The 14,653-nt window shown below is 31.5% G+C and overlaps 1 protein-coding gene across 3 annotated transcripts in view; it reads left to right on the forward strand.

Annotated features, from left to right (window-relative positions):
* Positions 1–14,653, forward strand: part of LOC108910082 (circadian locomoter output cycles protein kaput) — a 66,340-nt gene that overhangs the window by 12,129 nt on the left and 39,558 nt on the right. For all 3 annotated transcript variants that reach the window (XM_018714587.1, XM_018714586.1, XM_018714588.1), the window contains exons 2-5: positions 5,034–5,075; positions 5,133–5,281; positions 7,375–7,556; positions 7,843–8,029. In XM_018714587.1, the coding sequence (XP_018570103.1) occupies positions 5,034–5,075; positions 5,133–5,281; positions 7,375–7,556; positions 7,843–8,029 (560 nt within the window). The remainder of the gene's footprint in view (positions 1–5,033; positions 5,076–5,132; positions 5,282–7,374; positions 7,557–7,842; positions 8,030–14,653) is intronic.

Consider the following 14,653-nt stretch of genomic DNA (forward strand, 5'->3'; position numbering starts at 1 on the left):
GAAGATATTAACAAACAAAGTAAGCTAATTAAATGACATCTAGCTTGACACTGAATCTTTTGATTATTGTTATGAATTTGTTTCTTTGTTATATGGCACTTCGTACTAAACTGATCTAATTATCTTATCTGATTTTATATGTATTACTAATGCCAATTTTACTCAGAATCCATAAACGATAGGCAAAAAATATTCTAAAATATTGCTTTTTTTTAAAATACAAATTCTGTCGTCACTGGCGTACACACAAAAAAGTTACGGGATAGCCAGTGCCGCACAGGCACTGAAAAAAGAACATCATATATATGTATTCTCACCAAATTCTATATTTATGTTGCACTTATATAACAAAATATGGAGTTTCTAAGAAAAACAGTTTTCAAATTATTTGAAAAAAAAAAACATATTTAGAAGTTTATATCTCGGTAGACGTGTACTTTTGTATACAGGTAAGTTAGGCTAAATCCATCCTTTTTAGGGACACCCTGTATATGAATTTTTAGAATTTTTACATATCTCAATTGCGTGGTTCCACTTATAAGATTACTAAGATAGCAACACATTTTTTTTGTCGAAAGGACTGTTTGTCCAGGGGTTATATTGTCTCCAATGATTGCTTTTAAAATGTAAATCTTTACCTACTATATTTTTGCGGTTTCCAAATAAAACAATAGTAACGTAAGCACCTACGTAGGATATTAGAGTACGTATAAATCTCAGCAATAAAAGCATTGACGTAGGTATGATGCAGAATTTCTCGAGTATTGAAATTAATTTTGAATATTAACAGCCATATCGGTAAACTTAGAAGTGGGAAATGTTCCACTGATTTCGTGGCTTCTTATATCAACATCACAGCATATATCAACCACCAAATTCAGTCGTCTTTCGATCTTTATAAATTAAGTAACAATAGAAATTACACAAACATGTATGAGATTTGAAAACAGAAATAATATAAACAAGAGAGTAACATTGTGCGGTCACAAATATGGTTTTAAATGTTTTCCTGCTTATCTGGATCTCCAATAAACTCGAGGGTTTCGACTCCCAAGTGAAGACATGCGACAACAAACAAGATCTGTTGCATTTTGAATAATTATGCCTATAAACTTGAAGGGATTGTAAAATTTTGGTCCACAAAAATGTATCTACTTGTCCTAAAGGATTTGCTGCGTTTTGTAGGAAAATGAACATTCCAGAATTTTTTCACTAGCACTAGCTTTTTCTCAAAGATACAGAGTACCTATGTGGTACTAATAGTCTTTTCTATTTCAAATGTTACAGGCATCTCTGGCTATTGCTTATACCAACCCCACGAGTAACATGAATCATAATGATTTATCTGTGCAGATGAAACAATGCAGATTTATCTTACCTGTGGATGGAAAATTAATCTAAATTCCCGTGTGATATGTAGCAAACATTAATATTTCCGTAAGACTATAGCAATTTCGGTGGTGAACTATTGACAATGTAATATAATTATTCAACTTATTTTCTTATTCAATTATTTCTGCAGTTTTATTTCTTTACTGTGTAAATTTGCAAATTCTAAGTCGCTAATCCAAATTGTTATGCAAGGACTGACGCTAATGAATTTAATTACTAAGTGATTATATAATAAAATGACGCGATGAAAAGATTTATTTTCTTGACAGCTGTAATCAGAAAATTTAATTCACTTTCGGTTTTCATAAAAACACCCCTTTTCCAACGACGAAATATAATTAATATGATAAGTATCTAATGATGTTAATTATTGGTTATCTATAACCGACGTGTTTAATAAATATAGTGGTTTATATTCATAAAATTCCCGTATAATATTTAGCAAATCATATAAAGAAGCACAATTTATCGAAGCTGAACCTTTCCTTTCTCGACTTATACAGGGTTCTTCACGCAACTGGTTCATTAGAAGGATACAAAGTTACCATGACAGGATTCTGTTGAATTTGAATACCCAAGTTACCGGCCATGAACTTTTCAATGAAAATATTTTCAAAACTGTTGCACTTCCGCTGATACCGGAAGTTGCCAACAACATTGTTATTTTAAATGGAACACCCTGTATATTATTGCATTTTTGGATTCTACGTTAAATTTGAGGGTCGCTTTGTACAAACTTTTGCATATTTAAAATTAACCGTTTTCAAGATAATGCGATTTAAAAAAAAATTGCACGCAGCACTGTTGGCTTCAAAAGTATATGCCTCAAAAACAGTTCACGCGGAAATCCTTATTTTTAGGCAAATGAAAGTAGAAGTCATGGGGTTCCTTACGATGTTTTCAAAATTAGCAAGTTTTATACAGGGCCCTGAAAACTAATTGACAAACCCCAGGAAATTCAAACGTTTTTATTTAAATGGAACGCCCTATATATTTTCGCATTTCTGGATTCACTAGAGAAATCTTACGTCAGTACATATAAGGGTTGCTATAATTATTGCTGATGGTTTCTGATTTATCACCACTTTTCTGTTTAAAATGCAAAAATCATGTTTCGTAAGAAACTCATAGTTACCTATGAAAACAAAACAGCTATGCCTTGTCAAAGCCACTGATGTGAATAATTATTCGAATAGTGATATTTTAAACTTATTCTTTATTCATGGCGAATGTAACAAGGTTTTGAACAGGACATGCCGGACATTTAATGAAAACTATCCATATTTACTAGCGATGACAAAAAAGAAATCTAGGAAGATTGAATCAAACTTTTTGCGTTTTGGGAAAGTTAACATCAAGAAAAATGTTCCGAGTCCTGTAACAGCTGAAGAAAGAAATGAAATTACAGTGTTGGAAAATTTTCATGCTTATCCAAATACTTCGATACCAACAGCTTCGACCGATTTAGGTAGTTCTTCAGTGTTATTTTCATTATTACAATTATTACATCATTAATATAGGCAATTTATTTCTTAGATTTGTCATATTCTTCGATTCAGAGAATCCCAAAAATACACAAAATGCGTCCTTTATCCTTTACCATTGTACAAGCTTCCGCCCGGAAGATGACAGGAGTAGAACGCAATCTTGCGAATTTTTACTCTTAAAAATGCAAGAGGATCCACAGTTCTTCAAAAATCATCGAGACGGATGGGACGAGTCTAAGTTTATCAGAGACGGTGAAATAAATGGAAGGAATATGCACTACCAGGCCGGTAAAAATCCACACGTTATAAAGGATTCTTTTGGTGTCAACATATTTGCAACGATTATGGGTGACTACGAGATTTATAATGAAAACCTAAATAGTTTAAGATATCTGCAACTCATTGTCACAAACTTCTTAGACAATCTCCCGTTGAATGTGCTAGATAGTTGTTGGTATCAAATGATTGGAGCTCCAACACATTCCATCCACGAAGTATAACAAGAAGTAACAGGGATGTTTGGTGACCGTTGGATTGGTCTTAACGGACCTTGGAGTTGACCGCCTAGATCTCCTGATCTGACACCTATCGACTTTTTCCTGTGGAGATATATAAAAAGCCGAATTTACTCCCAACCTATGTACTGTCTTATTTAATAATTTATTTTTCTTGTTGTTAACTTTCCCAAAACGCAAAAAATTTAATTCAATCTTCTTAAATTTCTTTTTTCTCATTGCTGGTAAATGAGGATGTCTGTCATTAAATGTGTGGCATGTACTGTTCAGAACCTTGTTACCTTCGCCATGAATAAAGAATAAGTTTAAAATGTCACTATTCGAATAATTATTCACTTCAGTGAATCTTTTTCTGGTGCTTTGACAGGGCATAGCCTTTTGTTTTCTTAGGTAACTATGAGTTTCATACATGAAACATGATTTTTCGCATTTTAAATCCAGAAATCGAAAATATACAGGGTGTTCCATTTAAATAAAATGACTTACACATGTTGACTTTTCTCGGGTTTGTCTATTAGTTTTCAGGGCCCTGTATAAAACTAAATTTGGAAACATTGTAAGGAACACCATGACTTCTACTTTCAATGACCCAAAAATAAAGATTTCCGCGTGAAATATTTCTGAGGTATATACCTACTTTTGAAGCTAACAGTGTTGAATGCCATTTTTTTTTAATCACATTATCTTGAACACGGCGAATTTTGAATATGGAAAAGATTATACAAACTGACTGTAAAATCTAACGTAGAATCCAAAAATGCAATAATATACAAAGTGTTCCATTTAAAATAACAAAGTTGGTGGCAACTTCCGGTATAGGCGGAAGTGCAACAGTTTTGAAAATATATTCATTGAAAAGTTCATGGCCGGTAACCTGAATATTCAAATTTTCAACAAAATCCTATCATGGTAACTTCGTATCCTTCTAATGAACCTGTTGCGTGAATAACCCTGTATACAAACAAGACGCTACTGATATTTTATACATCCAAATCATCTGTAAATTAATACCGTGAAACTTAAGTGGGATCAGATCAAATAGAAAGTTTTTTCACAAAAAAATAACCTTGATACCTTGTTTAGCGGCTAAATAAAGTTGATAGGTACTAAAAACTAAACAATTTTTTTGTAGAAATCTAACTAGACTTTCTATGTGTATAAAATGCAGAGTATGTATATGTATAACGTAATAATAATTATTTATGATTGTGTAACTATATTTAAAATTAATATTGTGCATAAAAGTACCGTTTTTCTCAAGGAAATGATCTAAGGTCGTCAAGTTACAGAATCTAGGTGTAAACAGATGTTATGCAAATTTCAGATTGATAAGATTGAAATGAGATTCTTATAAGATGTTAGGCATCGTATTACTTTTCATATTCCTGTACAACTAATACGGTGAAATCAAATCCTGGTAGTATTAAATATCACATACTTAACTATTTTTTACTATAGTCACTTGTTTACAGAAAATTCCCAAGAAAGATACATTTTTTATGTCTACTTATTCCGAAAGTGGGTTTCTCAAAAATATCGAAGTTCTATGGAAATATTATTATTACAAAAAAAAATATTATAAATTATTATTCTTAGCGACCTGTACACTGTATTTATTAATAATAATTATCCTTTTTAGTGATACGATGGATGATGATTCTGACGACAAGGATTCGAAACGGTAAGACGGCGAAGATGTTCTTTAATAATGTGAATAAAAGTCATTTATATTTGGTAGGAAATCAAGGAATTTAAGTGAGAAAAAAAGGAGGGATCAATTTAACCTTCTGGTAAACGAATTAAGCTCAATGGTCTCAACGGGTGGTAGGAAAATGGACAAGTCTACTGTTCTCAAATCTACCATTTCTTTTCTGAAAAATCATAACGGTAAGATATTTATAATGTGTTCATGTTAAGAGGAAAATATATATCAGAACCATATAGATTTTTTTGTTCGAAAATTTCAAAAGAACCAGTGGCGGCTCGTGGTATGTTTGGCAAAGGAGGCTTCAAATAAAAAACTTTAAACTTGTATTTCTTTTATTTGAGGGTCGGTCATTGTTAAAGGTTTCGTCAGTGTCTTCTAACAAAATTGCATACATGTTGAAATGTATCTCATTATTACGGAATTCTTTTAATTTTGATAAAAGTGAATTTATTCTCTTTTTAGAAAGTGTTACGTCAGTTAATTTATTCTGCAAAATTTGGAATACAACATCGATTTGTTCAAAAATCATTGCAAAGGTTTTCAAGAAAAAAATCAAGTATTTGTCCAACAACAATTGTTTTAATCCATAAGCGGATTCAAAAAAATCCTCGTGAGGATCTTCATATCGTATCCGATATGAAATCAAAAACCTCAATAAGTTTCTTTCTATAAGTTTTGACCTTAAAAATAGCTCTAGAAGAAAAATTCCAACGAGTGGCAGCATTACTTGGAATCCTGTGTTGCATTGTTTTATTTAATACGTCAGATCTTTTAGTATATTTGGAAAAAAATACGAAAATCCGAAAAGATTTGAAAACAAAATTCTTACTTCTTTATTGCCGTTGGAAGCTTTACTAAAAACTAAATTTAATTTATGTGCGTAACAGTGATTAAAATAAGCTTGAGGAGCGACGTCATTTATTTTTCTTTGAAGTCCATTAACATGACCTGACATAACCGCAGCACCATCATAGGTTTGAGCAATTAATTTATTTTTTAAGTCAAATTTTACAAATTCATTAATTAATAATTTAAACAAACTATCTGCATCTCTCCCACTTGTTATGTAAAAAAATCCAACAACTTCTCTATGCACTACGTATCTAAAAATTACGGATAATTGAGACTTACAGGTAACATCTGTGATTTCATCAACTTGCCAGGAGAAAAATTCGCAATTATTTAATTCGTCATAAATTTTACTTTTGATAATAATTGAACTAATACTCTCAATTAAATCGTTTTGAATGGCTTTAGAGGTTCCCGAAAAAACAGTGGCATTATCTAAGAAATTCTGCAATTTTGAATCGTATGTTTTTAATAAATTTATTAACTCTTTAAAGTTCCCTCGATTAGCAGAATCCACTTTTTCATCATGTTCGCTAAAAGAAATATTACTACATCGTCTATTTAAAATATTTCTATTTTCACGAACCTTCTCATTATAATGTATTTCCGTTTTGTGAACAGGATCTAAAGCGTTTACAATATTCTGTTTACCGAACATTTCAAATTTAATCCGCGATGAGATATGTTCTTGCGATTTTTCGTCTTTCGAGGCCTCTCGTTACATTTTTTAAATTATTAAAACCGACCCTGCCCCCAACCGATAAAATATCATTAGTGAAAAATAAACAACAATATAATTCATTTCTAATAGTTGATGCAGTTAACCAGTCGTTTTCTCTATAATTATTATCGTTAAATCCCCTATTTTGTTTTTCACCCCACTGCAACTAAAGACGGCAAAGAAGGTGTTGGTCTCGATTTCTGTTTAATTATGAGATTTTCATCATAACTGAGAGTACTAAATCCTTTTAATAATAAATAATCTACAATGTCCATGCAACTAAAGGTTCATTTTTTGACGGAGATATGCCCAGGTACCCAAGAACTATAGTCATCGAAAAAACGACAAAGTGCATATGAGGTGGATTTTGGTTTTTGTGCGAATTCGGCAGGAACGCATATCCGGGGGTAGTTTTACGCGTAAAATCCGAAAATCGCAAAATAAATAGGGTACGTCCAAAAAAAAACACCCCTCACCCCCTCTGCACCCCCTAGGGTGGAAGGGGCGAGTTGAAATTACGTGCGCTCTTAGGTCTCTCCAAGTCTCCATCTAGAGTACACTCCTAAAATTTCAGATTTTTATATTCATTTTTGACAGAGATATGCCAGGTACCCAAAAGCTATAGTCCAACCATATTCTTGTACGAAGTTTCATAAAATACGTCAAGAGGTGTTGATTGATTAATAAAATACATTTTTTTAGAGATTGCTGTGCGATCTCGGATAAACGAAATTCAAGAAGACTGGAAACCAACTTTTCTAACAAATGAAGAGTTTACCCACTTAGTTTTAGAAGCCGTCGATGGTTTTATTATGGTATTTTCCTCATCTGGTCATATTTATTACGCTTCAGAAAGTATTGCCTCGCTATTAGGCCACTTACCAGTAAGTATCCAAAGTTATTTTTTGTAGTATGTAGATTGCAAAAATTGCGCTTACACCAGAAGGACCAATTATCTTGGTTGTTTCTGAAAGTAAAAATAAAAAAAATTATCAGTTTACGCTATATAGACCCTCGTTAGTTAGTAAAAGTTTAATACCCGCGATTTTACTAGATATTGAGTGTCGCATTTTAATTGTAATTGTGTAATTCAATCCTGGATGAAACTTTAGTAAGCAGAGTAGTTGTTTCCTTAGTATGGTATACAGATTTTCGCTTTCTTTCTTGCAGAGTGCTGTGCTCAGTATGACAATATACGATTTGGCGAGCGAAGACGAACAAACGAACCTGTACAACCTGTTGCTCAGTCCGTCCGAGGAGGAGAAGCAAATCGTCTTTTCCTGCCACCTGCGTCGTGGAGGTCCCGATGCTAAAAGTCCACCTACATACGAGCTGGTGAACTTTGTGGGATATTTCAGTAAGTTAATTTTTAGAAAATATCTACAGGGTGTAAAAGTGACGTTGCGACAAACTTCCGGGATTGATTCCTAAGGAATCTATGATACTTGAAATATTGGAGTTGAAACAAAATTTATGGCACTCCAGAATAGATAACAATTCAAAAAAAAAATGCAAAAATTGTAAACAGCTTTTTTGCATCGTTTTCCGCCATAAAAAAATTAAAATTAAAATGTATTTCCAAATATGTGTATTTTACTGGAATAAATCTTAGTGAGTATGAAAATAACAAATTGTAACAAAATTTATACATACAGGGTGGGCCATTAGTGTGAGAAAGTAAAATAACTCCCTTGTTACTCATAATACAGAAAAAAAGTTTATATAAAAGTTGTACAGAATCAAGAAACCTAAACTACAAAATTAATTTGAAACATACAGGGCGATGAGTAAAAACGGGACACGCTAAAGATTACATTTTTTAACTGGAACACTATATACTTTTAAATGTATGAATTTCTGAGAAAATTTCACAATAGTATTTTTCAGCCAATTAAAGGCCTGTATTTTGTAGCGTTACTATAGCAACTAAGAAAATTTCCGGAAATTTTTCTCTTCCTTGGGGTAAGGAGCATGAAATTAGACTGGAAATTTTTTGACATTTACTTATAAATAAAATGACATTTATATTTAACTTCAAATTTATTCTATCATAATTTAATAAGTACAAATCATTTATAAATAATTATTTACCAAGTATGTACTTTTAGTAGTTTTAATTAAAGCGTCCAAATGTTGCTGAAATTCCTCAGCCACGTCTTCTTTTCTTAATGGGGAATAAACAAGCACACATTCACTAAAATTTATAAAATGTCTATGTTTCAAAAAATAAATGTAGTACTTTGAAACAATCTTATTCTGCTGTGATCCACGAAGAGCTCCATATTTCTTACACACAAGAAGCAAATGATTTTTAATAATCCCAAACAAGTTTGGCGAATAAATTTCTGGCCCGCATTCTTGTAATAAATACATTAAAAATTTTAGGTTCCGATGATACATTTTAATTTCACTAACTTTTTTGCAAAACTTGCATAAAACGTATTTCTCAAACCGCTCCATTTTTCAATTGTACAACACAACGATTTTAAAGAAAATGGTCAAATAACGTCAAAAGTCACGATTACCTTGTTTGACATGGATTCCATGGCCTTCTTAATAATATATACATATGAATTTTATTGATATTACATAGTGCTTAAGGTTCTTTGTAAGAAAATATATTTCTACCAACTTTAGTAAAATGAGTATGTGGAAAACTGAGGGATTGATCTACTATCGACTTATTTTTTATTATTTTGCTTAACTAAAGTCGGTTAGTTGTATTTTATTTAACCTAATGTTATATGTATGTAAGTTACTTTGATTATATATACTGCTTCAAGTTTTTTTGCAATAAAATATATTTTTACCAACTTTAGTACACTAAATTTTTAGAAAACTGAAAGATTGAACTACTATCAACTTATTTTTTATTATTTTGTGTAACTAAAGTTCACCACTTATACTTTATTTAACTTAATAAAATATGCATGTGAGTTTCATTGATACAACATAGTGCTTCAATTTCTTTGTAAGAAAATATTATTTCAACCTACTTTAGTAAAATGAATTTTTAGAAAACTGAGAATCTGAACTACTATCGATTTGTCTTTTATTATTCTGTGTAACTAAAGTTCGTTACTTACATATATTTAATTTAACTTAATAATATAAGCATATGAATTGTATTATCATTACATAGTACTTGAGGTTCTTTGTAAGAAAATATATTTTTACCAACTTTAGTACACTAAATTTGTAGAAAACTGAAAGATTGAACTACGATCAACTTATCTTTTATTATTTTGTATAACTAAAGTTCGCTACTTATATTTTATTAAATTTAACCTAATAATATATGCATGTGAATTTCATTGATACTACATACTGCTTAAGGTTTTTTGTAAGAAAATATTTTTCTACCAACTTTAGTAAAATGAGTTTCTAGGAAACTGAGAGGCAAAGCTACCACCGACTTATATTTTATTATTTTGTTTAATTAAAGTCGTGTAATTGCATTTTATTAAACCTAATATAATGTATGTGAATTTCATCGATACTAGGTTCGAGTTTCTTGTAAGAAAATATGTTTCTACCAACTTTAGTAAAATTAATTTGTAGAAAACGGAAAGATTGAGCTATTATTGACTTATTGTTTGTTATTTTGTGTAACTAAAGTCGTTTAATTGTATTTTGTTTCGAGTTCCTTGTAAGAAATTATATTTCCACCAACGTTAGTGGAATGAAGTTGATCAAGAATAATTGATCATATATTATAATAAGATTTGAACTACCACCAACTGCCTTATACTTATTTTGCACAACCAAATTTGGTAGTTTGTGTATTATTTAACATAATCTTAACTGATGTTAGAATAGAAATTTAGAACAAATTTAGAAATATGACCGTCGAGATTGATATCTAAATACCTTATTTTCATAAATGTAAAGAAAATAATTGTATCACCTGTTTAAAATAGGTATATTACGCACTAAAGAACAATATTAATTATTATTACTGTTATTTTGATCAGTACTACTATAATTATTATTTGTAACATTAAATGTACAGTTATTATAAGTTATAACTGATGATTGATTTGCATCTGATTGCATCATTTTTGATACTGAAACATTGGTACAGCTGCCTTTTGAATTACACCGCATAGCTTCAACAATTTCTTTATGATGTCCTTCATCAATCTGTAAATAAGGTTTTATCGATTGACTGCTACTGTGGCCTGTAATTTTGATCAACTGCTGTTCCCCAATTCCTTTTTTCGCCAAATTGGATACTGCAGTTGCTCTCGCTGAATGATTCGTAATTTTCACTTTTTTTGTGTCAACACCAATTTTCTGTGCAGCCGATTTAAACCATGTGAAAATCGTGTTCTTCCCCACTGGACAATTCTTGTACCATCCCTTTGAATTCCTTTGATCCCAAAACGGATTAGGAGTTAAAAACAAACGATTGGTCTCTATAGAGTTACCTCGTTTTTCCATCATCTTCCTAAAAAGACGAACAGGACATATGGTTGGATTATTTATGTTTGTGATTAGCCACTTGCTATCAGCTAACTTTCTTGAACCGCCTTGTGTTGTCTTCGAAAAAATGGGATTATACTCTATGCGACCAGTAAATTTGCCGAAATTATCAGTTTCTTCAACAAAGTATTCAATATTTGCTACTGCACCTTCTCCGCCCCTCCAGGCTAACTCATGGGAAGCAATATGAAAAAACTTTCGCTGAAGACCTTCTGGACAATCTTCATCCCAGAGTTCTACAATCTTCATATATTCAGCATCACTTAAGGCCAAGGCACTAAGCTTTCGTTTTGTTGGATCTTTTTGTAGTTTTCTACGTTTAGCATCACGTGCTGCTCTTGCATTTTTAAAGGTTATGTCAGAAAATGGATCAAATTTAACTTTAAATTCTTCGTAATACATCTCCTGTAGTTGTTTGGCAGTTGAATTCCACATTACTTTTACAACACTTTCTTTGTACTCCTCTGAATTTTTTTTTCTCATATTAAATGAATAATCTTCTAGAATACTTGCCAGTTCTTCAACAGGTAGCTTTTCCTGTATATTATAAGATTTTTCATTGCAAAATTCTAGAAACTGCTTCCAAATGCTTATCTTTGATTTTTTGGTATTATCTGGCATCAGATGTTGAATTTCTTTTTTTATTATGTCCTGGTTTTCTTCTCCAAAACGAGACATTTTTCGTAAAAAAACACTAAACTTTTCACTTTGACACCGTGCATATAAAATGACATTTGTTATCCTTTTTGAATTAACATACAAAGCCTACTGTCTCTTCAAAACAATCAAAAAATTTTAATATCTTTATATTTTTGTCGATATTTTTTAACACTTCATTGTGAAATTTTCTTACCGAATACCACTCTAGCTTCAATTAAAAACTGGAAATTTTTTCTTGCACACGAATATTTTTTAGAAAATTCGTGTGCTCGAAAAAATTTCCAGTAATAATTGAAGCTCTAGTGGTATTATAAGTGAAAATTTTATATATGGCAATATAAACAGTTTAACATTTTAGTGCGGGGTTGCCAAGTTATGTAGAAAGTTCTTCGAATTTTGGAAAAAACATTACCTCCGCACAGAAAAACACACTATTCCTAGTCACTGCAGAAAACAGACTGACCCCAGACCATATACAAAAGACTGTCGAAACAAAAAATAAGACAAAATCACATGTGCAACAGGCAACCGTTACGGCCAAAAGGGTAACCCTGTCTCAACATGTGGCAGAAAGTACTGCTGCATCCCTTTGATCCCTAAAAACCGACAACTGATGGTTCGTCCCGGATTTGTTATACGTACCATGCAACAATTTTCCGTCTCCACTAGCTGTAACGTAACATTCCTACAAAAGGCTGGAATTATGGACAGACAACTCTTGGCTTTTGCATCATGATAATGCATCGACTCACACAGCATTTATAATTCGAGACAAAAATTCAACTCATATCGTTCCACAACCACCGTATTCGCCTGATTTAGCACCGAGTAAGTTCTGGCTATTCCCTAAACTCCGTAGATACCGTTTCGACTCGATCAAAGAAATCGACGAAAGCATTGAAGGCCATATCGGAAAAGGACTTTTCAGACTGTTTCGAGAGTATTCATATTTATTTCACACTTAATTTTCTGAATTTAATTTAAAGCAGCTTTTATTTGCCATGTTTCAGTTTTTCTCTAGATAGAATCAATCAAACAAAAGGCGCACTTATCGTTGTTGCCAAGTTATTAAAATTGCAGCAATAATATCAGCAATAAAAAAATGCTTATCCAATTCTGTATAAGAAAATTATATTCAACAAGTTTTATTTTTAATTAAATGTTACGTGTTGATAACTAAGTTTGTGTCTATGTTGGTCGGAAACTGATTCACTGTTCCAGTTTTTAAAGGACTATATTGTTGTTCTTGATTTTTGTGCCTTGACGAAAAGAATTGATCCTGAAAGTTTGTCATGACGACACTGTTTTGCTCTGTATACTTCAAATACTATTAATAAGTACCTACGACTACGTAAGGAAGATCTAAGCATCATTCAACAGTGTATGACGGTTTAAAATAAATTACTTTGGGTGCAGACAAACAAAGAGATCAACATTATTTTTGTTTCTCTATGGTCTTCTAATAATTTTATCACCTGAAATGATGCTTATTTATACAGAATATGTTTGTTGTCTATATTAAATAAGACCAATGCCACTTTGAAAAGTACTAATTTAATTTGAAATATTATATTTGAAGATGTTTTATGAAATTTGGCAAAAGATTTCAACATTATTTGTCAAATGGAAGAATAATTTCTTACATTTACTGATAAAACCTCAACTTGATCTATTAATAAATACAAACTGCAATATAATCGAAAAGATATTTATTCTTGAAAGCATTTAAACGATTCACGTGAATGTAACTACCTGTGTTTATGATATAATGCGTTGGTCTTACGATTCCGAAGGACGATAAAAATGCATTCGCAAGGTTTTGTAATCGGTAAGTATTATGTTAGATGTATGCAAATATTGCATTTCTTGAATATGAAATGGATACTATTATCATAATAATTACATAAATATGTAATTTTTTGTGTTTAAAGAATATTTTTCAAATATAAAAAATGTTTAACAATTTTTAATCTTAAACACTGTAAGAACTGTTTATAATAATAATAATTTAATAATTATTTCTAGTATATAGGGTGTTAAAACTTTGGCAACCTAGCAAAGGCAGTAGGGCCAACACAACTAAAATATTTAGAACTTGATGGCACCTCCGGTTATACTGGAGGCCGACGTCGACTTTCTTATTTTAAATGGAACACCCTTATCGCATTTTCGGATTCTACGTGAAATTTGGGGGTCACTTTATTGAATATTTCCTCTTCCTAGGAGTTATAGATTTTGAGAATTTATAAAGAAAAAATTTGACAGGTGCAAGGGTCCGCGAAGATGCTAGTAACTCTTTTCAGGAGTGTATTTTTGGTACCTGTAAAGGGCATAGTTAACACTAAATTATAGTATACCAACAAATTAAAACATTTGATATTAGGTAGTTCATTTTTGCTGTTACATTTTCATGTTACATTTCAAACAGCTATCTATAACTATTTTAAAATATCCGAAAATGCAATAATATGTAGGGTGTCCTATTTAAAATAAGAAAGTTATTGTCGACTTACGGTATAATCGGAAGTGCCATAAACTTCTAAATATTTTAGCTGTGTTGGCCCTACTGCCTTTGTTGGATTGCCAAATTTCCAGATTTATCGGATCAGTACATTCCGAGATATCGATAGTGGTGATTCCTGGTGGAACACCCTGTATTGTTATGTTATTTTGTTTAGCAAAGATCAAATAAAAATATTTTTCGAGAGTTATCAAAAATAGTTTATCAATATTGCTCTCATTTGGAAATTCTTATGACACTGTTACTGAATTCTGTATATTTTTTCCAAACTCTCACCGATGGTTATCAGGAACAATTTTTTATCCGCCTCAATTT

Source organism: Anoplophora glabripennis, unplaced genomic scaffold (genome assembly GCF_000390285.2).
Source record: "Anoplophora glabripennis isolate ALB-LARVAE unplaced genomic scaffold, Agla_2.0 scaffold480, whole genome shotgun sequence".
Taxonomy (NCBI): Eukaryota; Metazoa; Arthropoda; class Insecta; order Coleoptera; family Cerambycidae; genus Anoplophora; species Anoplophora glabripennis.